General features: G+C 41.6%; 1 protein-coding gene across 3 annotated transcripts; it reads right to left on the minus strand.

Moving 5' to 3' along the window:
* tbc1d16 (TBC1 domain family, member 16) lies at positions 1-26,181 on the minus strand. 3 transcript variants are annotated; one of them, XM_044050563.1, is made up of 17 exons: positions 25,777-26,181; positions 25,398-25,546; positions 25,193-25,291; positions 23,739-23,962; positions 20,758-20,838; positions 19,414-19,626; positions 18,595-18,757; positions 17,635-17,943; positions 12,826-13,020; positions 11,813-11,960; positions 11,548-11,712; positions 10,507-10,655; positions 8,058-8,192; positions 6,883-7,069; positions 6,248-6,427; positions 4,341-4,487; positions 1-2,321 (listed from the first exon to the last, which is right to left on the minus strand). In XM_044050563.1, exons 6-17 carry the CDS (start codon positions 19,592-19,594, stop codon positions 2,022-2,024), a joined length of 2,259 nt encoding a protein of 752 aa, XP_043906498.1. In that variant the 5' UTR covers positions 19,595-19,626; positions 20,758-20,838; positions 23,739-23,962; positions 25,193-25,291; positions 25,398-25,546; positions 25,777-26,181; the 3' UTR covers positions 1-2,021. The 3 variants fall into 3 exon arrangements, with proteins under 3 accessions (XP_043906498.1, XP_043906497.1, XP_043906499.1); XM_044050562.1 differs by lacking the exon at positions 20,758-20,838; XM_044050564.1 differs by lacking the exons at positions 20,758-20,838; positions 25,398-25,546.
* Between the last annotated feature and the right edge of the window lie 234 nt (positions 26,182-26,415).

Genomic DNA, 26,415 nt, shown 5'->3' on the forward strand with positions numbered 1-26,415 from the left:
CTGTGATTTATATAGTCATCGCAACATGTCAGAGAGCTCAACAGCAACACACAGTGGTACATTCAGTGATGATTGGTCACAACCCCCTTTAAATAGGAGTGGTCATTAATTAGGCCTGCGATTTACATGTGCCTGTGCGGACAACGCGACTCTATCAGGACCTCAACACACACACACACACAGATTATTCCATCCTACATCTCTGACTTGGCTCATTTCACTGCAGCCACCAATCCTTAAAACCCTGCAGGCATTTCCAGTGAACAGCTGCACACGATAAGTAGAAGGAAAAAGGTTCTGAGTGTCACTTGCAGAGAATGCTCGCTGAGTGAGAGAGGAGAAAGAGAGGCGAAAGAGAGGGGTCAGAGAGAGAGAGATACTGACTGAAGGTCAGGATGTTACATTTTAGCACCAATTTCTCTTTCCTCTTCCACTCCAGGGGGGGAAATATCCTCCATGTGCCATCTTTTCCATTTGGAAATCGTAAATCACGGAGACAAGGTGCATATTACTACATATCCCCCGTTTGAGGCCTAAATCATCGCGTTTCTCTCGCCTCTCTTGTGATTGTTTTCTCGGAGGAGTCTAAAAGGCCAGCTTTTTTCTTTCGTCATTCCTCTGCCTGCTTCTCCCCACGATGACTGCTATAATTAAAGAGAGTGGTCAGAGGGGAGGCTTTCTACGGCTCTTCTCCGACTCATTACCAGATGTTGAGAGGTCACTTCAGTTTATACACACACACACACACACACACACACACAACACATCCATGCACGTATACACACAAGAGCTTCACACTTCTCTAGTGGAGTGAGAAGACAGGTACATTCCCGTGGACTGATTCTCAGTGTTGATAGTGCCTTATCATTCATTTTTCCGGTGAGGGTGGAGCACTGTGTTGACGTTGTGTTTTTTTGTTTTTTTTCCATAACCCTGCTTTAACATTATTCAACACAGAAGGTAACATTTCAAGTAAAACAGGAGGCCTTCAATTTCACTGTCAAGACGAACATGATCTGTGCTCGCTAATGCAGACAGCGCTGTCACATCCATCCGTACTCCTCTGACAGGGAACTCGTCTTTAAATCGTGTGATGCTAATGTGAAAGTGATGGAGCTCCTGCTGCACGAGAGGTAACATGAACATCTGTGTCTGAGTTTGTCAGAAGGAAACATATGGCGAGCTTCCTCCTTTGTAACAGAGAGAGAAAAAGAAAAAAGAAAAAAAACCCGATCATGTTTCTCACCACGTTCTGTTGAGGAAATATGAAGAGCCCTATAACGACGTTGATGTAAACGCTTTCTTGCGTCTGTTTGGGGCTTATGTGTGTTTTCCAGCAAACATACAGTATAGTGCCCTCTATACGGAAAGTATCTTTCATGCAAGCATATATTGCTAAATATTTTTGTAACTGCCGATATAAAAAGCAAACATTCACTTGTTGAAAAATGAAAATTTAAAAAAAAAAAGAAAGAAAAAAGAAAGAAATGAAATGTACCAGTAATTTGTTATAATCCTATTTCTGGAGTCTGTCAACACCGAGGGTGTGGATTTGATTTAAAAATGTTTCTGCTCAGACTTCCACAAATATCCCATTGTGAGGGAAGAGTTCCTGTGAATGAATCTTCAGGTTCTTTCGACCTGTGCTCAGAGCCGGAGAGATTTCAGGCCAGTTGCCTCAGACTCTTGCGTGACTCCTGCTAACAAAGGCCAGGGATGTGTGCCAGGCCAGCAGCAGACGAAAACCTGAAGTAGCTCCAGACCAACATAGTGGCTAGTGATTGTCTGTTCTGCTTTGAGAGGAAAGCAGCTTCTTGACCTCCAGGATGTCCAACAGCAATCCATCCCCATCGCAGGTTCTGTCAATGTTTGAAATAACACTCTAGTAAGGCATTGTTCCACATTGCACCACGGGAAAGGATCAGGTGACGAATTAGAAGCAGGGCATTTGGACATAGGAGTCAGAGGGCAGCAAATGCTGAAGGAAACGCATTTGTTTCCCCCCCCCAAAAAACTCAATTTTAGGACTGTTTGCGGAAAGTGAAAATATCCCGGGCTTTGGCTCCTTTCTTGCCCTCTGACGGAGTTGTGGGGGTGAAGTTTGGTGAAGGTGAAGGTGTGGACGACGGGGAGGGTGTGGACGGCTGCGGAGTGGACGTGCCTCCATAGGGGCAGCTCTGTGAGTCTGGGTGTTCACCTGAGCACTCCACAGTGGGGATGTAGCGGCTGTCCCACATCCCAGGACCACACAGTTTACAAAGGTCATGTAGGCTGCACGGGATCCTGGGTAGGAGGCGGAACTGGTAGAGAAGGCTGCGGGCCTGGGAGAGCAGGACGAAAGGGGAAGGATGAACTAAAAATTCTCAATGTAGAAGAGGAAAAAGGAGCTTTGGACTGATAAGAATCAGACAAAAACATAAAAAGTTAACTGGAAGATGTAAAACTAAGTGGACTAAAAGACTACATTTCCATGCACCGCTAGACTGCGTCATTCCATTGGACTTCTGTCCTTGTCCCAGTAAACAAACTAGCAGTGAATCTATTTATTGAATGAAGTTTATCTGCCTCCGCTACAAGATGTGGGCCCTTTCTGCGTGTTAGGGGAGGTGGTTTCCAGTTCAGCTTGCAGCTAGTTAGCATGACAAGCAAGTTTTGCTACCATCCATGAACTGTTGAAAAAATATTACATTTATTTAGGCTGACGGAGCATAAATTTGGTCTCCTTGTCAGTCCAAAAATGTTTTTTTGTCAATGTTGTTGTTCTTATTTTCCTGTGTACCGGGAACAGATATAATATAATACTTTCATTCTTTCCTTACTCCATCTAATTTTTCAGCCAAAATGAATCCCCTGGTTATGCCTTTGAGGAAGTTTAATGTATTTAATGTGTAATTTTGTGTATTTTATGGACTTTATTTTTATGGCTGCATTGTCCTGTGTCTGACTTTGTCTTATCTCTGTCTGGTATGACTGTCAGAATGGTTATGCAAACAGACAATGAAGTATTATCTTATCTTAACAGTTTCTGCTATTATTTCTGGATTTAAGACGGGGAGGATGAGAACATGAGCATGCACAGAGTACTCGGGCCAGTTTGCATGCAACCCTGGTTTGACTGAACATATACATGCAATAATAATTATCCAGGTGTCTTAATTCGACTTTGAGAATTCTGATATAGTAGCTATTACAACCTGAATAACATGTTTACATCTATTTTAAAAGTCCCGTTTCAGTCGGACTAACACAATCATTTTTTTTCTAATATCATGTAGACGAAAATCTACTGCATGTCAAGGTCACCATTCCACAGTGTTACCTAAAGCTAAAAAGCTGCTCTGCATGCTCCTGAAACGCTGGATGCAAAATCTCAGGCAACAACAACAGGAGTAGTGTGTCCTGCATGCTAACACAAACTCACTGCCTGTGGTGAAGCAGTACTAACACAGCATCCATAAACATGAGGATGCAGGCACAGACACAATAGCAGGGATGCACATCATAAATCCTCCACGTGGCAGCATCTCAAGGCCTCCGCGGGGCAGGTTACACTGTATCACAGCTGCTTTGCTGCAGCACTGGACATGGCCACTTGATACATACATAACACCATATAGAAATGCAGAAGACTGCGGAGGTATTACTGTGAGCGTGCACATTAATCACAGATTATTCTATTATTTTAAAAGGGATAGCTCAGGTTTTTTCGAAGTGTGGTTGTATGAGGTATTGAAACAGGATCAATAGCGTCTTCGCCCTTTCTGTAAACCTGCGTAGGAGCTTTATTGCTTTAACTCTCCATTAGAAGGCCTTTTTCGGGTAACTGAAGTTTGAAAACCAAAGAAAATCTGCATATTTTTGGTACACAGGAGGTTGCCTTGTTTGTTAGATTTATGCCACTTACGGAAAATCCAAATTAAGTATTTCAAACACCGAAATCGCAAGTTAACACATTTGAACTGACAGAAAAAGTAGTGGATGAGCAACTCCTGTGTTCCCTGATTGGCGATTTTCTCTATGGACTTTGGAGCAGACAAATACCAGTTTTTCCAACTTCAAATTATAGCTAGAAAAGGCTGAAGGTGTAGTACATTTAGGAAGTACTTTTGTTGAGTAGCCATGCTATCAGTGACAGCAAGTGTCCTGCTGGTGGGAACATGGAAATGGTGGTGCACATGGCACAAGTCAGTGCTGATAATGTATTAATACCTCAAGAAAAAAACAAACACACATTTCATAAAAACCTTAACGTCACCTTCACGTACTGAGAAATCTCTGAACGTGTCTCAATAAATGACCGACAGTCAAAAGAAGGAGGTAAGAAAAGCGTAAATCGATACCTTACGTAGCACCAATTCTCCATTCATGTGCATGGAGAGGTTACTGAAATGAAGCAACATTTGGTCGGTAGCGAGCTGCTGTTCCGTCACGTCCTCCCCGTAGAGAACGATGATGGCCACACACAGGAACAGGTGGAAATAGTCTGTCTGTTGAGAGAAGAAAAGAGGATGGTGAAGCGGTAAAGCTCTGAATACTGCATATTGGATCAGAAGCCAATAAGAATGGCACTACTGCAAAAACCTTCAATATCTTTTCAATGTTCACACAAAGGCGTGTGAATAACCTTGCCACAAAGATAGTGAATCAAAAAATCTAAACCATGACAATTAAGAGCCACTCAAAGGGGAGCAGCTAAAAGAGACCGTAAACCACCTGAACGCAACACATTTGATGAGTTATTTTTCAGTTAAAGGTGCACAGAGTTGGAATAGCTTGACATTAGAAATGATCAAAAGCTTTGAACCCTAAAATAAAACTCTGGTTATAAACACTGAGATGCTGGTTATATTAATAAGTTTACCTTTTACCTTTTTTTTCAATTGTTCTTGTTATTTGTTGTAGTTAGTCAATGTCATTGTTGTACGTGTCAATGTATGTTTATTTTGATAATCATTGAAACATTGTCAATCGTTAGTTTTTTGTCTTTTGCCGTTCTGAAACTGAATTTTATACATTTCACTCCTCAAATAATCAATAAAATAAAGCAATTGATAAATAAGCAGTACCAACAACAGATAGGAAGACAGGTTTAAATTGCTGTAACCCACGAAACAAAATTATAGGAATAGAAAATGTAAATTTAGATGGTTCAGTGGATAGCATTGTTGCCTCACAGTGAGAAGGTCGCCAGTTCAGATCCCAGGTTCTGTGTTCTCTCAAGGTTTCCTCCCACGGTCCAAAAACATGCAGAGGGTAATTGGACACATCTAAATTGACGGTGGGTGTGAATGTGAGAGTGTGAGTGTGTTTGCCCAGCGATGGGCTGCTGGTGAAGCAGTAGACAATGAACAAATGAAAATGTTCATTTAAAAGGAAACTGAATGAAGAGCAGCGTTTGAAGAAGACAAATACAAGTTGGACGAGTAGGACCATATGTGATCACAAGGACTTGTGATCACATATGAGAAGATATGTATGTGTATATAGATATTTATATGCCCAGTACTGCTCACACTTAATCACTTAAAGTGTACCCTAAACATCTCTTTAAACTATAAACTCTTATAATAAAACAAATGATCCTGCCAACAATATACTATCATTTAAGTTCAGCTGTTCAGCTTCTGCTTCAACATCAGATTACAAGAGCCAAGAATGAATAACAAAAAAAACAATAAATGATGATGATGACGTTGCCCTCAACTGACAGACAAATCAGATATCATTTGAAAATCCAGTTTGGGACATTGAGGTCTCAGTCTCAGTCTCCTATCTCTTATCGCCTCTATCACCACCTGTAGCTGAAGATCAGAACAACCCGCAGCGTATGAACAGATGGCATGACAAAGTCAGGTGCTAAGTACTGCCAGTGAATACAACACAGAAACAGTTACTGGACGATCACACGGTGGAGTTAGATGCAAAGATTTTGTATTTCAAAAGCAGCGGCGTTTTTTGTACTTTGGAATGGAATGTGAATTTTATGAAATCAAATCTAATCTCTGTTGAATTTAATCTCTCCTGGACCAAGAGGAAAAGACATGACATTTCAAAGGTGACAATAGTCTGTGGTGATGCCACATGTTAACAATTATCTTCCGCATTCTGAAAGAAAAACCATGAAACACTGTAGTACTTTGGTGAAATGGAAGGTTTGGTGAAACGCCCACATGCCCTCACATATGCAGTTTTTTGTTTTTTTAACAAAGTGGTGTGGGCAAAGGAGCTGCGCAGACTTTGCCCTGACCTGGTAGTGTGCCCAGCAGGCCTCCCACATACGCAGAGCCTCCGTGTCTGGGAATTCTCGTTTGAAGCAGAGCAGGATCCAGCGGTGGCAGAAGAGCAGCTGGAGGCCGTCCTCCCCGAGCCTGGTCAGGTGCTGGTGGAAGCGGGGCAGCATGAGACGCAGCAGCTCCCGCAGGTACATCTAGAGACAGGTCAGGAAGAACACACAGACACAGTCCAGTGTTTTCTAGTAATATTTCAGGCTTATCTAGGTTGCAAGTGAGTGAACATGCACAGATATCATGTCTTTCTCTTTATACTTGTACAGTATATGGCGACTCGGAAGCAGAATCGTGTTTAGCAAATCCACAATGTCAACAAAAGCCCACAAATGCTATAACATGTGGTCTGATCATGTCAGAAGTTAAATAGTAGTTTGACAAACTGGTGAATTTGAAGATGGGGTGAAAAAGCCTGCTCTCAATGAAAGGGTGAGAGACACAATAATCATGTTATTAAAAATAATAATGATTGTAAAAATGGTGTACATTTTTGGCATTTTCATTTCATTGATGCAAGAATTTAATATACTGTAAACAGGAACCTTTATGTCCACATCAGTGTTTCAATTTGTCATTTCTCAAGATCAAGACCTACCAGCTGCCTCTCCATGTCCTCATCCCGCGGTGAGCTGATGAAGATGGTGTTCTCCATGAGGCCAACAAAACACCAGAAGGTGTCGCTTTCGTCCTGGACCTCAGTGAGCAGGGGGGCCACCAAGTCAGACATGCCCTGGCAGTAGCCCATGTCTGGATTAAAGACTGCATAGTTGAGCAGAATCCGCCTGGGGCAAGAACAGCCATGGACATCTTAGTGCTGAGGTTAACATCGCAGCAGAAAACACACTGACATGATGGGGCAATAAAACATCATAAACATTTTAATTTCCCTTCTATAGAAATGTTCACGACCCTGCAGCTCTGCCAAACCACTGAAAAGTGAGGTCCCACCCAAACACTCTGAATGATCCAACATGTGTTTCTGCATTGCTGCTAATGCCCAGAAAAACATGACGAGCTCCACTTAGAGGTTGCTATGCCAACTCTTCTAGTAACTAGGGAGATAATTAATGATCTTTCTTTTTTCCTTTCCTTTTTTTTTTTTTTTGTCTATGGTAACTACTTTGAAGAAAACTTCCCTGGCAGTCCTTGTGATTAGCAAGTGTTGAACAAACAAAGAGAAAACCCTGAGGATGTATTATATAGTTTTAGTGCAATTTTAATAAAAAGGAGTGAACCAATGTCCTTTGCAAAAACCAGGAAGTAAACTAGGAGTTTACTTCCTGTCTGGTTGCAGAACCAGACTTTGCAGTGGTTTTGTCAGTTGAAAATAAGATAAGGAAAGATACAAGGACGCCACTGTCAGTTAAATGAGAAAATGATCCGTAACATATCAGAACAACAGATAACAGAAGATGCATGAACTAAGGGCCCTACATTTGAACATGCGCAGCACCAGAAACAGCATAAGACCTAATACCAGGAAAAACCTTGGTAAAAGGCACTCAACTAAAATGCAGTTTAAATCCTGTTGCTCCTCATTTAGAAAGCCATTAGCTCAGCCTATGCATCAAAAGTACTCAGACGGGTTAGTCACGGTCAATAAGTTTAGAATATGAAATTAATTGGTACGCCTTTGTGTTGGGCTGAGGAATATACGGCAAATATATGGCAAAGACAAGGATGGACTCAGTGACACAAAAAGAGGACAAACGAAACAGAGATCATCAGTGGGGGGGGGATAAAGGGGAAATGAGGAGAAAAGGATCTAACCTCATGATCTCCACATTGGGATTATTCTCTCCCCTGAAGAAGTGGTTGCTGCGGTCTGTTCTCACCACATCTTTATCTACTGTGAACTGGACCTTTCTCCAGAACTCACTGTGCTCCTCTGGGCTCATCGACAATCTGAAGGAAACATGCCAACAATGGACAGAAATGTAAAAGTTAGATATATTAAAAGAAAATTGCATTTGTTCTTGAGTGGCTTATAAAGTTAACTTTTTACTATATAACCTCTTAGGGGATGCCTTCTAATTAGGATACAGAAAAACAATCAAATATTCTTTAACTTAAATGTTACACTGGTGTAAAAAGAAACTAATAGTGAGCTGACAACAAAGTGAGAAATGTGTGGGTGGGCAGGCAGTAGACTGAAGGGCTATTTCACCATCAAGCACCCCACTGAGGAAAACACCACAATCATAAAACCCCCAACCATGCCTCTAAATGTTAGGGACTGTATTAGCACTGTACTCTGTGTATGGCACTAATGTACTCAAGTCCAAACAAGCAGAGGGGATTTAATTAACACTGTTTGTTTTCCATGTGGCCCCACCAGGAATAATAAGCGCACACCTGATGCAATGCCACGCAACTGTTTAGTTTCAGTGCCGTGTGTTTGTGTCATTTCTACTCTGCTCTCTCTGGAGGATGTTTTACTCAGGAGTTCACCTCGTGTTTTCAACACTTAATATTTCTGAGGCTAGGAAGCTAAGGCAACATTAAGACTATTTACTAACCGTTTTATTTTAATTCATTGTAGGGAAATGCACACACCCACAGACTACAGCTGGAAGCTAAAACTTGATCTTCAAAAGCACAAAATCCAATCCAGTTGTACATATAAAGCAACAGTGATGGCCAAAGTGCTGTACAAAATCATTAAAATCCATAAACGACAAGGAAAAACAGCACAAAACACAATCAAATGGCACAGTAAAAGTAACATAAAACCACATCAAATCACCCACATGACTGATTCCTCAACTCAAGTTGAAAATGTTACCGTTCATGACGCCATAAGGGAAGTTAGAAGTCTGATTTCTTAGCTTCAAGCTCAATAATTCAAAATGGATAAGACAAACTGCTCTACAACAGAGACAATTAAGTAGACACTAGTTTTATCAGTAATCATTTTGATACTGTAAAAAAGTAATTTTTCATATAAACTCCGTTAGTCAGACAAAGCAAGACAAATGATGTTCAAATTGAATATATGAAAAACATGTGATAATGAATACAATAACTTGCAGTTGGTGTGTACATATGTAAATGTAAATTTAAGTACAAAGAATGTGGTACTGACAGTTGAATGGGAATTTCTTCTTCTCCAAATCTTTAAACCAAAGACAAATCCTTGAAGTTTTATGTTCAAAACCAAGAACTATATATAAAACGGCCCTTTTTGTTCATGTTGGCTGCCAAGGACATTTTATCAAGCATGCAGCATGTAATAAATTCAAAATGTATCCCAAACAAATTGGATTTACAGCATACTCTGGTATGGCAGAATGATACATTGACAAAACAAGAAAGCCAGTCAATATTAAGAAAGATGATGTCATTGAGATGCTAATATCATTGAATCTGTACCATTTTCTCAACAATCGAAGTATTTTTCTCTGTCACTTGTATTAATGCCACTCAATTTTATCTGCTGGCTTATGCCTGCAATAATCCAATATGCCTGTGGTTCTGCACAAAGTGCAGTTACTTGTTACAACTGCACTGTCTCCATTTCTACAGCTAAGGGAGGAACAAGGGGGTTAGGAGATGAGAAGGAAACCACAGACATGTATCCTTAGACCTAATGATCAACCAGTGGCCCTGAAGGTTGCTTGCATCAAATGGTCTTTAAAGGAATCCATATCAGAGTTAGAACAAGGCCTCTAATTACCCGACTTCAATAAGAGCTTCTGATGTACTAAAATGTTAATAGGCCATAGAGAGGAAACCAGTCCAATTATCATATTCATTACAAGAGAGCATGGCACAACATGTTAAAGTATGTGCATGCTTAGCCTTCAGATGGTGGAGTGCAGTTTAAGACCGGCGTAAGTGCTTATGCGTGTGACATGTGTACATGTGCTCATCTGTGTGCACCAGAGCTGCGTTTCACAAGAGTATGATCTGATATGCGCCGACATGTTATTTCTCCAGAGACCTTTTATTTCACACCCAGCACCTCCCCTTAACACCTCCCTGATTGTGCCTATTGATTGCTCAGCGCCTGCGATGAAAAGCCACAATGGAGTCACATATGGTTGTATGTTTGACTGAGTGAGCATTTGGCAGCTGATACTGCCGCCACATGACAGTTTATCTGCCGTTTCACGGTGTCAAAACTACTGCCGTGCCTCAGTCAGACTTTTAAAATAATCTTAACGTATTGTTTGTTTGTCAGTTTTCATTTCTTTATCTTTTCTTTTTTTATCCTCACCTCCTCTGCTGGATGTCATGATAGTCGGTGCGTTTCTGCAGTCTCCATGCCTCCCTCTCCTGGGAGGTGGAGTCGTAGCTGTAATAGTGGAGCAGAAAGGGCCACACTTCGCCACGGATAGATGGGTCAATACCACCGAAGAAAATGGCCTGGTGAAAAGTGAGCAAGCGGAGTGATTCAAAGGGAGTGCTCTCAAATGTTCAGAGGGCAAACAGGGGCCACACAAACAGAAATAAATGTGTGAAAATATCACGTACATCAGCATGCAAGGTGTAAATAGCACAAAATGCACAGAGCTATTGCCTTAGCAACGGACAGTGGATATATTATTTAACGAGTTTTGCAAAATGTTGCAAAACTGAAACTGAAACATTGATAAACACCGTTTATTCTGACTCGGTCACAGTCAAACTGCCGCTGACTCATTTCAGTAAGATGGTGAATCTTGATTTGAGTCAATCTCAAGGAAACCTAAATGACTCACGGGAAGGCATCGACCAAGAACAACGCTCTCTTTGTTTACAGAGTGGAGGTGGAGTTGATTAAAACTGAAAGTCACACACTGTGGAGTTGACTTTGAGTCAGTCAGATTGAAAAGAAAACCCAAGAAAATGTGACATTCGATTGTATGGATATCAGCAGGAGAAATGGCTCGAGAGGCCAGTCTGTGTATTTTCCTGACTGAGTTCACAACTTGGCGTGGGCCAGTTACTGGTTTCAAAGTATACCATGATATTAAAAAGCCACAGCTTAAGTTTGCAGTCATACCGTGCCTGAGCTTTGAGCTGTTTTTAATGACTAAAAACAAAGTGCAGAAATCACTCATGTTGTGTGTAGCATTGAGTGACCCCACCAGACCCCCGACAGGTTGGTGAAAGCAGTCTCTCAGCTGTGTTTTCCCATGGTACGATAGTCAAACAAGGAGACATTTTGTAGCTGTAATCACAACCCTGTGATAAGTTATCATACCTTTGGAATATCATACCATCTCATCCCTAGTGAAAACATTGTGAAAATAATCACATGCATCCCCGGACATACCTTGCGTAGCTTATACTCTTCCTCTACCTGCCCGGTGTGGTTGAGATGACGTAGCCAGGTGGTGACATCCAGCCGCCGATAGAGCCTCTCCTCTGGGTGGGTTTCCGCTGATGGCAGGGTGGCCCTCTGGATGGAAAACTGCATGCAGGATTTCTCATCTGACACCTGAAGTAGCAAAAAAAAAAAGACATAACAAAAAAATTTAAAAAAAAAAAAAACAAGCCATGGCTGAAAAGCCACACGGGATGTTTGATTGTAATCCAACCTGGTCTTTCAGTTGAGTTTCCCTGCAGCACTTCCACTGTTGGAAGACCTCAGCCAGCTTGTCCAGTCCAGCATGATGAAAGTGGAGGATCTTATACTGGCTCTCTCTGCTAGCTATCACCAGCTGACCACTGGTACATGCCTCATCACTGCAGCCACATAATGAATAACAAAGACAAAAAAATCACTGTGTTAATATACACACATCCTACAGGAATCATGTGGTTAACCACAACAGTTTCTGTATTTTACAAATGAACGGGATGAGCTATGCTTAGACTTGTGATGTGATTTTTAGTTTTCAGTATAAGTTAATATTCTTTTTCCATTCTTTCTAAAAAGGAAAAAAAAACACAAAGTTCAGATGGATGGATGAACAAACGGACAGACAAATAGACTTTATCTAGTTTTGGAGCAGCATTACGACACCTACATAGCTCGGTAAGCAATATACAATCCACACAATAAAACAAGTCATAGATATAACAAGTAAAAGTCTCAAAATTAAAAAGTTAAAATACAGTTGGGGACCACACATTTTGCACACTGATAAATGGTGCCAACATATATTAAAGTGGTGGTATATACTGTATTTAGGTAGAGGGGTTCAAAAGTCTGATAGTTCTAGGGAGGAATGACCTCCTGTGCCACTTTCTGGCACAGTGAGACAGGAGCAACCTATGGCTAAAAGCGCTCCTGACTTTTTACAGTGTCTATGAGTTTCTGTCATTTGATGACCAGTGTGTCCTCAGGTACCTCCTTCGCAGAGGCAAGCTATGAATGCAACCTTTTGTTAATTTAACCTTTAGTTAGTTAATGTGCAATTGCCCAACTCAAACAAAAAATAAACAACTTCTCTTGTAATTTTGCAGTGGGCTTCTTTTATCTGTCTCTATAATATCATCTAAACCATGCCATTATCCTAAACCTAGTACATCACAGTGTGGTGCCTAGAACAGTAGTGTGATGAGGTGACCCCACATGACCCTATGACCTTTGGCACACCCTGCTGACCTGAAGAAGAGTCTGAGCGACCTCATGTGACCCAGGTCCACCCTGAAAACACCGCACAACTGCTCCAGAGCCAGCACCTTCTGCTGCTCCTCCCATCGCATGCTCTGCAACTGGCCGCTGCTCTCGAACGGGACATGGCTGTCCAGGCTGGAGGCAGAACTAGCCGAGTGGGTCATGGTCTCATCACAGAGCTCTCTGGCAATTACAAAAAAAAAGAAGAAGAAGAAGAAGAAGTAAAGGTGAATGACTTTTTATGAATTAGGATGTTAAGCTGTTTCTTAACTGGGGGAAGTGAGTCATATTTTCCATGATGTTGTTTATCCCATCTGTGTAAAAATCTCTCCATTCTTGTGTCTCATATTCGGATACTGATCTACTCAACTACTTTGGTAATAAATATTATGTCGACAGTAGCCTGCAGCGTTTAGCCAGTGATAACCGTGCAGACATATGGGATTATCCCCAGCTTAGTTCTGGCCTGTTGTTTAGTGTCTCAATATGGTTCCTCCAAGACGCTGAGAATGGGAGGAATGCATGGCGGCTTCTTAGGACACACACATGCACACATACACACACACACACACACAGAAATTTGTACACACACAAATCACATTGCCTGCCGTCCATTTTCCCCTGTCATTCCCCCATGGCCAGCATGTTGTTCCCGGCACCGAAACCTGATCTGATGGTTCCTCTGCTGCAGAAGTACACACACACACACACACAAACACACACACACACAAAAGCACACACACACACCTATATAAATAAATATGGACACACACATGCGACAAAACAGACTAAATAGAATATGTGGCTAACACACACACACCCTGTTCCACAGCAAACACACACAAACTCTGCAATTATAACAAACACTGACTAACTGGCATGTTTACGTCTTTCACTAACACACACACACACACCAGAGCTAATGACCATTATGCGCTCTCAAACACGTCTCAAGACATGTTAACACTGAGAAACAGGCCAACACAGAAATGAGCTAAAGCAACTGATATCCGAGAAGCACACACACACACATCTAAATTAGGCTGTGTACCACTTAGTATGACACACACATATTGCCTGAATAAGTATCCTACAAGAACCATTTCTACCTCTGTTTTGAGCATGTGTGCATTTACGAGTATCCTTCTGTAAAAAGGGCACATCTTTTCGCTCAGAAATCAATCACCTGTTTACAAGGCAAACACAATTGGCATGTGGGCATTTTGAAGAGACGAGGGAGGCAGGACCAGGTCTAATCTATTACACCCTGAATCAATCATGTCCGGCTAATCATTTCCCCGTTAGCAGATGGGAGAATAACATGGCTGATCAATCCAAGCTGCACAGTTTCCTCTGCTATCTGGTGATTTACTGCTCTCTGTCTCATGTATCATGCCACAGACCAGACTGTGGAATAGGAGGAGACTGGGGCAGAGGCACATAGAGCTCTGTTCAGAGAGTTAAGCAATCTGAAATGTGGAGGAGCTCTTTTTAAAAAAAAAAGGACTACTGTTCACACTTTTTCACGATGCCAGTGACTGTCAATCTTAGCGCGTTTATAAGCACATTTACAGCTGAATTTTTCAGCACATTTACAGCGGAAATTCATTCTTCTTACTAGCATGCAACATATGCGAGTACAGTACATCTTCAAATGAGCGTTTCTGTGAATTTCCCTGCGGTGACATAAATGTGCAAAATGAAACACAGTTGAAAAACAGCAGGCCGTGCTGTTCTGATTGCTTGTCATTACAACACAGGCTGCCCGCTGTGCTGCATTCAAGCACAAACTCAACAAATGATTAACATGTACTATAGACAGAAGTCTCCTCATAAAGTGTACACAGAATACATTATGTAAACAAGCCAGGCTCCTGTAACTGACATGTCCCACAAGGCCAAGGAGAGATCAAACTGCCCTCAGGCTCTTCATAACACCTCTCTCCACATAAAGGAGGCTTTACCCTGGGGGAAGATGCTGCCAGGTCACCCTGAGAACCAGGACCAAGGGCTACAGGCCTCAAGGGGCTTCCAGGCTCTTTGACTAATCTATGGACGGAACAAAGACATGAAGATGGGCTCAAGTAAAGGAGTTGGTGTGGGCTCTGAGGGCAAACCCTGGAAATCGGTCAGTGCAGGTTGGGTTTTTGAGAAATGTATTAAACATGTGGTATATCGACATTCACAGAACCAAAATACTACAAGTTCAAGTTTCTACATGTTAAGAATCAACGAAAAAGAGGGCCAGGACACTGAAAACAGAGAGCAGGGACTTGTGAGGGTTTCATTTTTCACTTTTGGATTGAAAAGTTGACAGAACTGAGATATAATTCTGCAGGTAAAGTCTCAAAAAACACAAATACAATCAAAAGTATCTTAATGAACTGCTGTTGAACTTTCAAAAAAACTTAAGAAGCTTGATAGAGAGTGCTGTGGATTTTCCTCTCCCACCATTCTCATTCTTCCTCTCCCCTTTTCATCCATTCCTGCACTCTCATATGCAGTTCTTTCTCATTGAGTGATTCCAAGTGACATGTTTCCAGTTTCTGGCCCCTTAACAGTGTCAATTAAAGCAAGAAAGAGAGAGAGGGAGAGAAATAGAGATTGAGTGGGTTCCAGGGTTTTGGCTGCTGCTCCAGTCTCTTCAGTCCTCTAATCCAGAGAGCTGACATTCAGCACAGCACAACAACCCCAAGAGCACCAGGAATCAAAGGGCTTCACATAGACTTTAGCAAGGGGAGGAGGGCAAGATATTTGAGAGGTAGATATGCCGAAAGAAACAATATCGAGAAAAACAGAGAGAACAACCAAGAGGAAAAATACATGATGAAGAGTGAAAGGAATGGACAGACAGAGACAGAGGTAGAAACTAAGAGGAGAAGGGAAAAACAGGCAGATGGATGTTAGTGCCAGAGAGCTGGAGAGGCCCTAACAGTGAGTGAGTGAAGCACAGAGGAGAGCAGGAAGAGAAGGACAGAGTAAAGGTTAGAAGCTGTGAAGCTCAGAGCCTTGCCAAGTCACACACTGACTGCACTTACAGCAAGCTGGGGTCTGAGAGTGGTTAAAAGAGGCTTAAACACACACTGTCTCTCCCTCTCTCTCTCTCCCCTCAACACACACACTAAAACAGACTCGCACATTCTGGGCAACATGTCAGACCAAATAGCTGCATGAGGAAATGACCACGGGGGGAATCATAAAGTCAAATGTCTAACACAGTGACTGTCCAGATGGCTCTCTTGATTAGAGAAAGTGCACTGGAAATGCTGAGGTCTCTGGTCTTTACTTATTCTGTGCCATCTATGGCATAAAACACAATTGAGATCTGCTTTAAATAAGAAAAGCCACTTTGAAGTCTGACAACACTTCACTGCCTCTGTTTAAGCCATCTCTGCTGTTCACATAGTGCAGGAAGCCACCATGTGGCCAAAGGGTGTAAATGACTCTTCAGGCATCCATTCTTTTCTTTTTGGCTCCACCTTGTGGTAGGTTGTAGTGGTGGCTACAACACCCTTATAATCCACTTTGAATCTTGTGGAACAAATAAACATTTGTGATTATTATGCTACAAGAGGAATCTTTTCAATCTGTTTTTTTTGTTGTTTTTTAAGAGAACAATTCCTATGTTGTGTCTGCACGTTGGAAAGCAAATACATGACCTGTTTTCAAAGAGACATCCATCCCTTTTGCCATCTTATCCTTAAAAGCTGCAGTAGGCAAGTTTGTTGGAAAAACAGTTTACTGCTTAGTTTCATCAGCAGGTTATTCAGTCACTCGTGTTTTGGGATGGCCACTCTCTGAGCTTAGTTCCTGCTCTAACTCTCTACTCTTAGTTTATGGCATTTATTGACAGACTCTCTTTTAGACTGCTTCCTTTTTCAGGCTTTTGTTGCAGATGTTGTTGCCAGTACTGGAGGATCATTAATTCTAACTAGGGGAGTAGGTGTGGTGGAACAGCCGATAGAATAAGCCGCGTTTTCTCTGAACTGTCCTGTGATTGGCCAAATCTTTCTGTGATGCTACAAATTCTGTTGCGAGGCTGTAAACCAAGACCACGGTTATAGTGTTATAAAACTCCAACCTGGAGCCAATCCCAGCTGACATTTGGCAGGGTACAGACTGGACAAGTCACAAGCCTATCACAGAGCCAACATGGAGAGACAAACAAGCATTCACACTCACATTCACCCCTAAGCTTAATTCAGGGTCTCCATATAACTTAACCCAACAGTAATTGGACTGTAGGAGAAAGCTGGAGTAGCCGAAAATGAGAACCTGCAAACTCCACACAGAAAGACCACGGTCAAACCAGGACTAGAGCAGATATAAAATTAACAAATTACTTTTATTTGATTTGTTTTAAGTCAAAACAGATAGCAGGAAATAGCAACATCGCGCTGATAAAGTGAAACGTCTACACACAAGTTGGAGTATTGAGTGCCCCTGAAAGGTTTCAGAGGGAAATTCTACTCTTTATTCATTCAGCAGTTTGACAGAATAAATGCTTCTTTTCCCCACCTGCCCCTGCACTGCAGATGTACATAAATGTTTTCTTAGCCAGGTCGGATTACCCAACAGACCCCATTTTTAGGTTAACTACCCAGCACACAAATAATGATGTATTGTTTTTGTTCACCAAGACCAAACATCATCAACACCAACAACATAAATTGCTTTTTTCTGTATAGAAAAGTCCCCCGACTTCTCAAAAAGGGTTTCCAAAACCAAATACTAACTTTTCCGTTGTGTTAGTAAGAGTTTAGATAAGGAATGTCGATTTTCAACCCTCTCACTGACCTGCTTTCATTGTCCAGGAAGACAGAGCCGCTGCTTTCACAGAGAGCTTCGCTGACAGGAGATAAGCAGAAAGGGGAGGAGAAGGTGTCCGAGTCAGAACCCATGGTGCTGTCCCTGCTCACTTCATCGGAGAGCTCACAGGAGCACTCGTCCCCCTCGTCCCCAGCCGAGTGCAGCTGCTGCTGGTGTAAGGAGACGTCCACTCCAGCCTCAACCACCAGGCTCTGGCTGTCCGTAGAGGTGCTGCTGGTAATGTTCCTCTCTTCATCCTCGTCTTCCTCCTGGGCCACTCGAGGACGGGAGTTAGGTCTGCGCAGGAGGGCAAGTTTGACACATCGTCAGTATAACGTATATGTAGCCTTGAGGCAGAGCAGCACACTTCTTGAAAGCCCTTTGTTTATGCATTGGACAAAAAATAAATTGTGGTGTAACGCATACAATGACTTTGAATATGTTACTTCGGATTTGTGGACACACGAAGAAGTTTAAAACCAGAATTATAATTTTTCTACATTTTTCACCAATGAGAAAAACTATAATGTAATAAATTAAAATTAAATTTAGAATTGAATATATGTGATAATTATCAATATCAATTGATTTGAAGGCCCACATGGTTCAGATCCCTGTTTGAACTAAGGGACTTTCTGTGTGGAGTTTGCATGCGCACCCATCCAGGGTGTACCCCGCCTTTCACCCTATGTCAGCTGGGATTGTCTCCACCTCCCTCCACAGCCCTCAAGTGGAGGATATAGCAGTAGAAAATGGATGGATGGACTAATATGAAAACATGATATCACTAACCCATGCCAGACACTATTTTAGAGCATGACAAATTGATTCATAGTGGGGAACCATAGACACAGAGGCACGTTGTCTTGATTTTAACATTCAAACTAAATTAAGGATTTCAAATAATCTGTTTGAATGCATGACATTTTCAGGATGTACTTTGCCCACCGTCTGCCTCGGCGGCGCGCATTCCTGCGTACAGGGGAGCTCTCGGGGGTGATGAAGCGCAGCGCCTCCTCATCCTGCCTCTGGATGCGGGAATTGGGCACCCAGGTCAGAATCAGAGTGGAGCCAAGGCTCTCGTCCTTCTCCACGTGCACACACAGGTAGCCTACAGAGGGCAACATAGACCACATTCATGTGAGTAGTAATCACAATGAGAGTATTCAGGTTACATGAGAGGGGAGGATAAAAGTTTTTACAAGTCAAAGGCAGTTGGAGGTTTAAAACAAACATGAAACCTAAGAAGATATGAGCCCACGAAAAGATGACGACTCAGACAGAAACCTGAATGGTGAGTCGTAACCTCCCAGAGCACACAGACAGAAGGACAATCACAGGAAGTAAGAGATGAGAAATTCTGTTAGTTTTAATAGAGGTGAAGGATTTGAAAAAAATCGAAGAAGAGGGCCTTAAGAGAGCGGCTTCAATTACATCAAGTGTCTTTTAATATATCTACAAAATGTCTAACTACAATTTATCTGACATATACGGCAACTGCATTTTAAATTTTTCTTCGATGTAATATTCACTCATACATTTAAAACAAGATGGAACATTGCAATATAACGCCATCAAACTAAATAACACAATATATTTAAATTTAAAAAGCTTAAATCAAAGAAATTGTTTTTATTGTGTTAAAAAAAACTTAAACTGTGCAATCAGTTATCAAAATATTTAGCAATTAATTTAGTAATTATGAATGAATTAATAATCACTCATTATTGCAGCCCTAACACAGTTTCAACATCAGTCCAGTCTGACCTGGGTGGTGCTCAGCCTGACCAGGCAGTGGCTCCGCAGGGTGCACACAGACATTATTTTTGGAAAAGATGATCTCGCCATCAATGCCCGAGCGCAAGGCTGAGCCCCCTGCTCCGGGGTTAAAGGTCAGGAGGTCCGAGGCTTTGGAGGAGGCACGCCGCAGGAGCCGACCCAGAGACATCTCCTCAGGCGCTGGGACACCGGGCCCATCCTCTGGGATTTTGGAGTAGAACAGGAAGTTTTAGGAGAATGAATAAGGACAAGGAGACAGATGGGAGAAAATGACAGAAGAAAACAAAGATGCCAGTCATTGTAAGGACGAGCGCTATGAGGGTGCACAGATCGTCACTTCCCCTTCCACCTGTTTACTGCAGTGTCCTCACAGTGTCCCCTCCCCTTAGTACTTTTCCCTGCCACATTTTTTTTTTTTTTTTTTACACATACTCACACCTGCAACTACTCACACATTCACAGGTACGGTGGATACTAGTGTGCCGCTCCTTTTGTAAACAACACACGGAGACACAGACGCACGGGAAGACGTAAGCAAAGCAAACACACTTCACTCCATCCGTGTGAAATTCCAAGTAGTTATCAGTGGTTAACAGATGTCATCAACACCAGTGCTCAACTGGGACCAGCATGTCATGTCACCACTGCTAAACTTGTCTACTTCCTTGTTTGATGTGAGAAACGTCACCACGATCAATTCACATATACTCAGCAAGTTTCCATATGCAGTTAAGTTGAACTACGGTTGTAGGTCGTCTGTGCCACTTAACTGGACAACTAGCTTGGTCCCAATATACCTGCACTAGTACTAGTGGAGGAGTGATTTATTGCACTAAGTGTGTCTGCCTCCGCTACACTAGGTGGTGATATGCCCCCTTTTAGCTCGTTAGTTTGAGGTGATTCCCAGTTTACCTATTATGTGACACACCAAAACAACTTTCGCCAGTGGTAACATGTTATTCACTTCAAAATATTGAATTATTTACGCTGATCAGTCAAAAAATGCAGCGGTATAGATTTTGCCATGTTTTTCCTTCTTCCTTTGTGTACCTGCTTCTTGTGTTATTTTCATGTCCAAACCTAGTTTTAGGAACTGAGGAGCACGTGTAGAGTGTCAAGGCCAGCTTACATCCTGCTGAACGTATAAATAACACAATCATTTTGTTCTTTATATCATCATGTAAGTGTACTGACTAGTGATGAGTGACTGCTGACTGACCTATAACTGTCATCGTTTTCTCTCCCTCTTGTTTTGACATGTATGTCTGCATCTTTGGAGCCACTTCATGTGTGCAACCTTGATCTCTTGCTGGCTCTTGGTCACATACTCACTCACTCCATCTGAGGAATGTTCCCTCCTTTTTCCTCAGAGGGCATTTTTACTTCTGCCTGATTAAGCAGGCACCCCACTTCCTGATGCCAGGCCACAGACAGGAAATCCAAGCAGGACCCAGGAGAAGAGACCATTGGTACTAATTATTATTTGTAGATGGACACAACCCTCATGTGGAGGATAAAGCAGTAGGAAATGAATGGATGAATTTAGAGCAATACATCTTCTAAAAAGAGGCTAATGTGTGATCTCAATAATCTAAAACATTACACACACGCACACACAATATATATACTGATTAGCCACCAGAAAACTCCTGATTACAAAGAAAGGACAGTCTCCTAAATGGCACATGATGTAGATTTTTGAATTGAATTGAATTGATGTTCCTGTTCAGAGGAAAATTGGCAATAAAGCACAGCACATATGGGTGGACACCAGTGTGACGGACACACAGGTGATGCCTCTGAACTTCCATTTGCAAAATGTCAACATGGCACCAGCCTGATCATGAATCTTGGAGGCTTCAAAATAAGAGTTCAGATTCTTATGACTGATGTCAACCAGTTGCGAATCAACCAAAAAAACAAGCTGCTAGCTCTGAAAACCATGTGCATATCGACAGACTGGCACTTTAACCATGACACACAACTGTTTATCCAGTAGACTAATAACAGCATCAACAGAAACGTTACTATCCAGTGGCTATTTTGGTCTTTGTGTGATTACAGGGTGAGTCAGGTCAGATTGATATGGTCTATCCATCCACACAGACTCCTCTCACTGCTTGCTTCTCACTTCATCATTTTATGCTGTCAACACCTCAGTGTGCTGAAGCTAAGCCTCTCCTCTATGACCTTTCTCCCTTTAATCAAAACGACTCGCATACCTTGGACTGAAAAACCATCCCAAACTCTGTCTAACACCACTGTGTGGCCCTCAAAATACTTTACAGTTTCCCTGGTAAAAGAAGGTCTTTATTCGGAAACCTGAAACCCAAACCATGGAAATTTAGCTGCAAGTATAAAAGCCACACGCTTCCAGGAACTTAGCTTCTCAACTCTGGGCAATATTAATTAAGTTGTCAGCTACACTTGAATAGATGAGACTATGTAGAACATCCTCTCCTTATCATCTGCACAGTATGCTAACGTGCCTGGGGCAGATTGGGAAGGGAACACTCACAAAGAAGCCTGAAAAACAAGGTTCTTGTGGAATAAGGAAACATTATGATGTGACTCAGTGATGTGCACACATATCTACAGATGTTCTTTGTTTGACTTTCATAAGTAAACAAAACTAACAATAAACATAGCAATTTCAAGAGCTTTGTGCAGTCGGACCGTGAAAAACTTCTACACAAGAAAGAAATGTCACATTGCACTTGGTTTTCTGACTTAATTGTTTAAAAACTACCAAAATGAGTGACTTCTGGTTAAATGCACTCAGTCATAAGAACAGTGTTTATATAGTGGTTTTAGTGACTAATCAGTCCAATTTTTAGGCAGTCTGCTTAAAGTGGGTAAAGCGCTTCATTGAATGGGTGTCAAGGCAAACTTAATCTATGGGTTGAACCCCCCGTTATTGAGCCTCTGCTACAAACTGGAGAAACTGGCACCACAAATAATTTGTCAACATGCCTTGTATGGCAGTAAAAATCATACAATCTCCCCTTCACCCACACGTGCTGCACTTTCAGCTAATCAGCCACTCCCCATACGCCATCACCATAAAAAACAATCAAGGTGTAAACAAATAAAAAGACCTGATCATGAGGACTAATGTTTATGTTCCATACCATCCTGAAGCCTGTTCAGTGTGTACTGAACAGTTGTTAATTTAAGGATAATAAAAGGTGTGTGAAATCATTACAAGCAAAGAGCTACTGAGATATTGTCTTCCACTCCCAGTTAAATTCGCAAGGATTGTTGTGATATTATTCTCCCATATATTCACACATTTCATCTCGAAGTATAATTGAGCAAATTTCATTAGATAATGTTGCTTTTGATGGACTGTGTTTTTTCAGGACACATACTGTATGATTGAAGGGTGAAAAAGAGAAAAACTAAGACACAGAAGAACAGTGGAAAAGATTATACGTGTGAACGAACATTTCCCTTTACTGTGGATGCACATATTTGTGCTTATTTTCTGAAAGCCTATGGATACAGAGGAACCAGCTGAACTTATGTTACACAAATATTACATAACCAAAAAACACACAAAATGTAGTTACAAAATGTTGTAATAGTACAATATGTGTTACCAATATTACAATAAAATGCATTGACAACAAACATTACAAATTGTTGAGGTGTTGCAAAAAAAATGCTATTTCAATAGGAATATATTTTACTGAACACTTAATATAAGATAACTTAATAAATGTGGGGTTCTGAAATGAAATGGCTCCCCCTTGTGGAACTTCAACCTAAATCACTAGGATTGTATATTGGCGAGCTAGAAAGCATTTTCAAACCACTCATGTGAAATATCAACAATGTTCCTGTCCAAGATAATCTCGTAAATGGAAATTCCCCACGATCGATTGATCCGGTTCTTTATTTTATTTATTTTTTTGTTAGCGTGATGCACGTTATCATCGTTAGTCTCATCCCATCTTGAGGTCTGACAGTTAGCAGCACCCGGCGGACGGTATAAGATGTAGAAGATGGGACCAGGCTTTCGACACCGCAGCATTACTCGCACACAGGCCCATACTAACATTATCTGCTGTGTGGGATACTCCATCTATTGTGAGCCATCAGTATTTTAGTTTAGCTGCCTCTGTCGGGGCCGAAACCCTCGCCAATTGCAACTTAAAAGTTTGTTTTCGCTAGCTGCTAAAGAAGATAACCATGACAGATGCCCCTCGCGCCAGAGAGGCGTGTAGTCATACACCTGTTCCAGTAGCAGGAATAAATGAATGATAACAGGCACCGTGTAGAGAAACGGGACCAGACAGCTGAGCTCTCACCTTCAGTCCCTGCTGCAGGAGTCTACAGCCCGTGTCGGACACCCATGTCACCGGGCGGGCGGCGACGGAGCAGCACGTACCGGCGTCGTTTCTCCTCACTTGTCAAGGATTTAGCTCAGGTGTGGGATAGCGTAGCCCTGTTTGCCCCCCTGTTTTCCAAGAGTGACACCATACGCCCGTCGCTGCAGTTGTTTTTAGAGCATCACGTACCCTTCCGGCCATTCCTTTCAAAGTAAAATGCAATTTTAAAGAATGCATCGCAAATGTTTTTATTTTGAAAGCTACACTTATCCCACTTCTTGTAATAAGCCTAGTATATGTCCAGCAACTTGATTGTGCCGATCGAGACCAAACCCCTCTAATTCCACTGCTTCCGGAATGTCAGGGGCTTTTACTATAAAAAAAACAACCTTGAATTTAAGACTTACGACAATCTGAAAATAATCATTTTGAGAATAGTAAAATAAACAAAAAAAACATTAACATTACATATATTTACATTTAATTTTTTTTTGTGACGGTTTTGGCAGCTTGGATTCAGCTTCGTTTATCATTAGAACCATAACTGAAGTTAGAGCGTCTCTTCACACAGCTGGCAATCCAGGTGTTTTGGGATTTCTTTTAAAACTAAATTATTTTTATAAATAATTAATAAATCATGCCGGGTATAGCTACTGATGTCCCGATTCAATTAAATTCCAATTCACAATGTCCCAATTAAATTTGATTTAAGATCATTTCATTTGGAGATGTTTCACCGTCCAAAACAACTTTGCTTGGGTATGAAATAGACTTAATCACAATGAATGTTGCAAATTGTACAAAATTTGGATGTCTTTAACTTGGTCAGTCAGTCATCATCTACCGCTTTATCCTCCACCAGAGGGTCGCAGGTCTTTAACTTGGTGCATCCTAAAAACAAATTAATGTTCACATTTATATTGACCATAGTAAGTAGTTGTATTAATGCGAATTTAATATGGCCACACAGTGCAACGCCACACTAAAATTGTAGATGATAATTCAAACCATGAACCTTAAAAACCAGAACCTTAAGATCAAAAAATGTCTAGAAGAGCATTACACAGTTTGAAGAGATTACCAAGTTATCCAGTAGCGGGTTTGCTGTGGGAGCGAAACAACAACGCTTCTGAAAAGCAGCGTGTGGAAGCATTTCTGGTTCTACACCATAAATGACAAATTAATGAACAAATCTTCAGACTCTCTCATGCAAGACTATCGTGGTCAAGTCTTATGAGATTTGTGCTGAGGATATAGAAAATGGCATAAATAAGAAGATTGATCTAAAGATTGTATGAATTAATATCAGATCTTTTAAATGAAAATCTAAATTAATCCGAAATTTGATTTTTGAACCCAACCCTATTCAGGAACTACATTTTGTCTCCTACTGAATGTTACATTTAGATTGTGTGGTCAGCACAGACACGTACCTGCTGTGGGATAATGTGTCCCTCCCTCACATGCACGTTGATAGTGTCCAGAGGGGCTGACAGGAGCAGGTACTGACCCTTACTGTAAAAAGGCTGACCCTAGAGAGCAAAAGACAGTAGAGCAGACCCCACACGGAAAGCAGTTAATACTAATTAATGGTCTGACAGTTAGGGTTAGTGGGAAACCTAAAATGATGAAACATACTCCATGAAGAGAGGCCTGGCCACAGTGTCAGCGGAGGTGTGTGCATGATGAAAGAGTGTGTAGAGGAAAGGGAGAAGGGAGTAACGAAGGTTCAGTGCACTCCGCATGGCAGCCTGAGCCTCCTGCTCAAATACATATGGCTCCTGAGGCTAACGGGCACAGACACACAAAAACACACAGACAATGGGAGGAGATACTATAACCACTACTCATGATACATGACACAGAGAAACTCGCTTTAAACATCCAGGGCAGACCTCACCTCCATCATAACCCCACCCCACCCCTGTGACAGCACATACAGTATGAGAAATGGAACTAACTCAGTGAATCAATACAAAGACACATATAGTCAACAGAAACAGTGTTTGGATCTCACAGCATTGAAGTTGTCATTGTGGTTCCTCATAAATAGGTAAAAGGCCCCAAGCTGCATCCATCGCACACACAGTTCCTCAGTGGTGTTGCCTTCAAATCCACAGATATCCGCCCCCACCAGAGGAACCCCGAACAGGCTAAACTGCAGCACAGCTGGGGGGTAGCAAAAGCAAAAGCTCAATGGAAATACTGTATATCAAATAATCCGTTTCATTTAAAAAAATGATGATAATAATAAAATATATATAAATATAAATAATTATTTCCATTGTTGGACTGGATGTTTCATTTAACCATATGCAAGTCCATAAAAAGACTACCACAGACCTAAACCCACTTTGAAACAAGATTGTTATTGTGGACGTTTTGGAAACTACAGCTCATCTCCTCACCAGGGATGGAGAATCGCAGCTACTCCCAGTCACTCCTGACATCACCTGTCCACACTCCAGAGAAGCGTCCAATGCCAGAGTAAGAGGAGCGAGACAGGACAAAAGGCCTCTTCCCTCGTACCTTTGTAAGAGCTCTGAGAGCAGCAACCAACCCCACAATCAATATATAGTAGACAGAATAAATAACAAAAGACAAACAACTACATCCATATATTCCACAATGCCACATTAAGGTCCAATGAAATAAA

This window comes from Solea senegalensis, linkage group LG19 (genome assembly GCF_019176455.1).
Source record: "Solea senegalensis isolate Sse05_10M linkage group LG19, IFAPA_SoseM_1, whole genome shotgun sequence".
Taxonomy (NCBI): Eukaryota; Metazoa; Chordata; class Actinopteri; order Pleuronectiformes; family Soleidae; genus Solea; species Solea senegalensis.

Bases quoted from the DNA above. Each gene is read 5' to 3' on its own strand.
- tbc1d16 (XM_044050564.1), bottom strand. From the start codon at position 19,594: ATGTCTCTGGGTCGGCTCCTGCGGCGTGCCTCCTCCAAAGCCTCGGAC. The intron at 18,758-19,413 runs GTCAGACTGGAC...TGCCCTCTGTAG, and splicing joins TCAGGCTGAGCACCACCCAG to GCTACCTGTGTGTGCACGTG. The intron at 2,322-4,340 runs GTATCGATTTAC...CTGCTCTCCCAG, and splicing joins GAGAATTGGTGCTACGTAAG to GCCCGCAGCCTTCTCTACCA.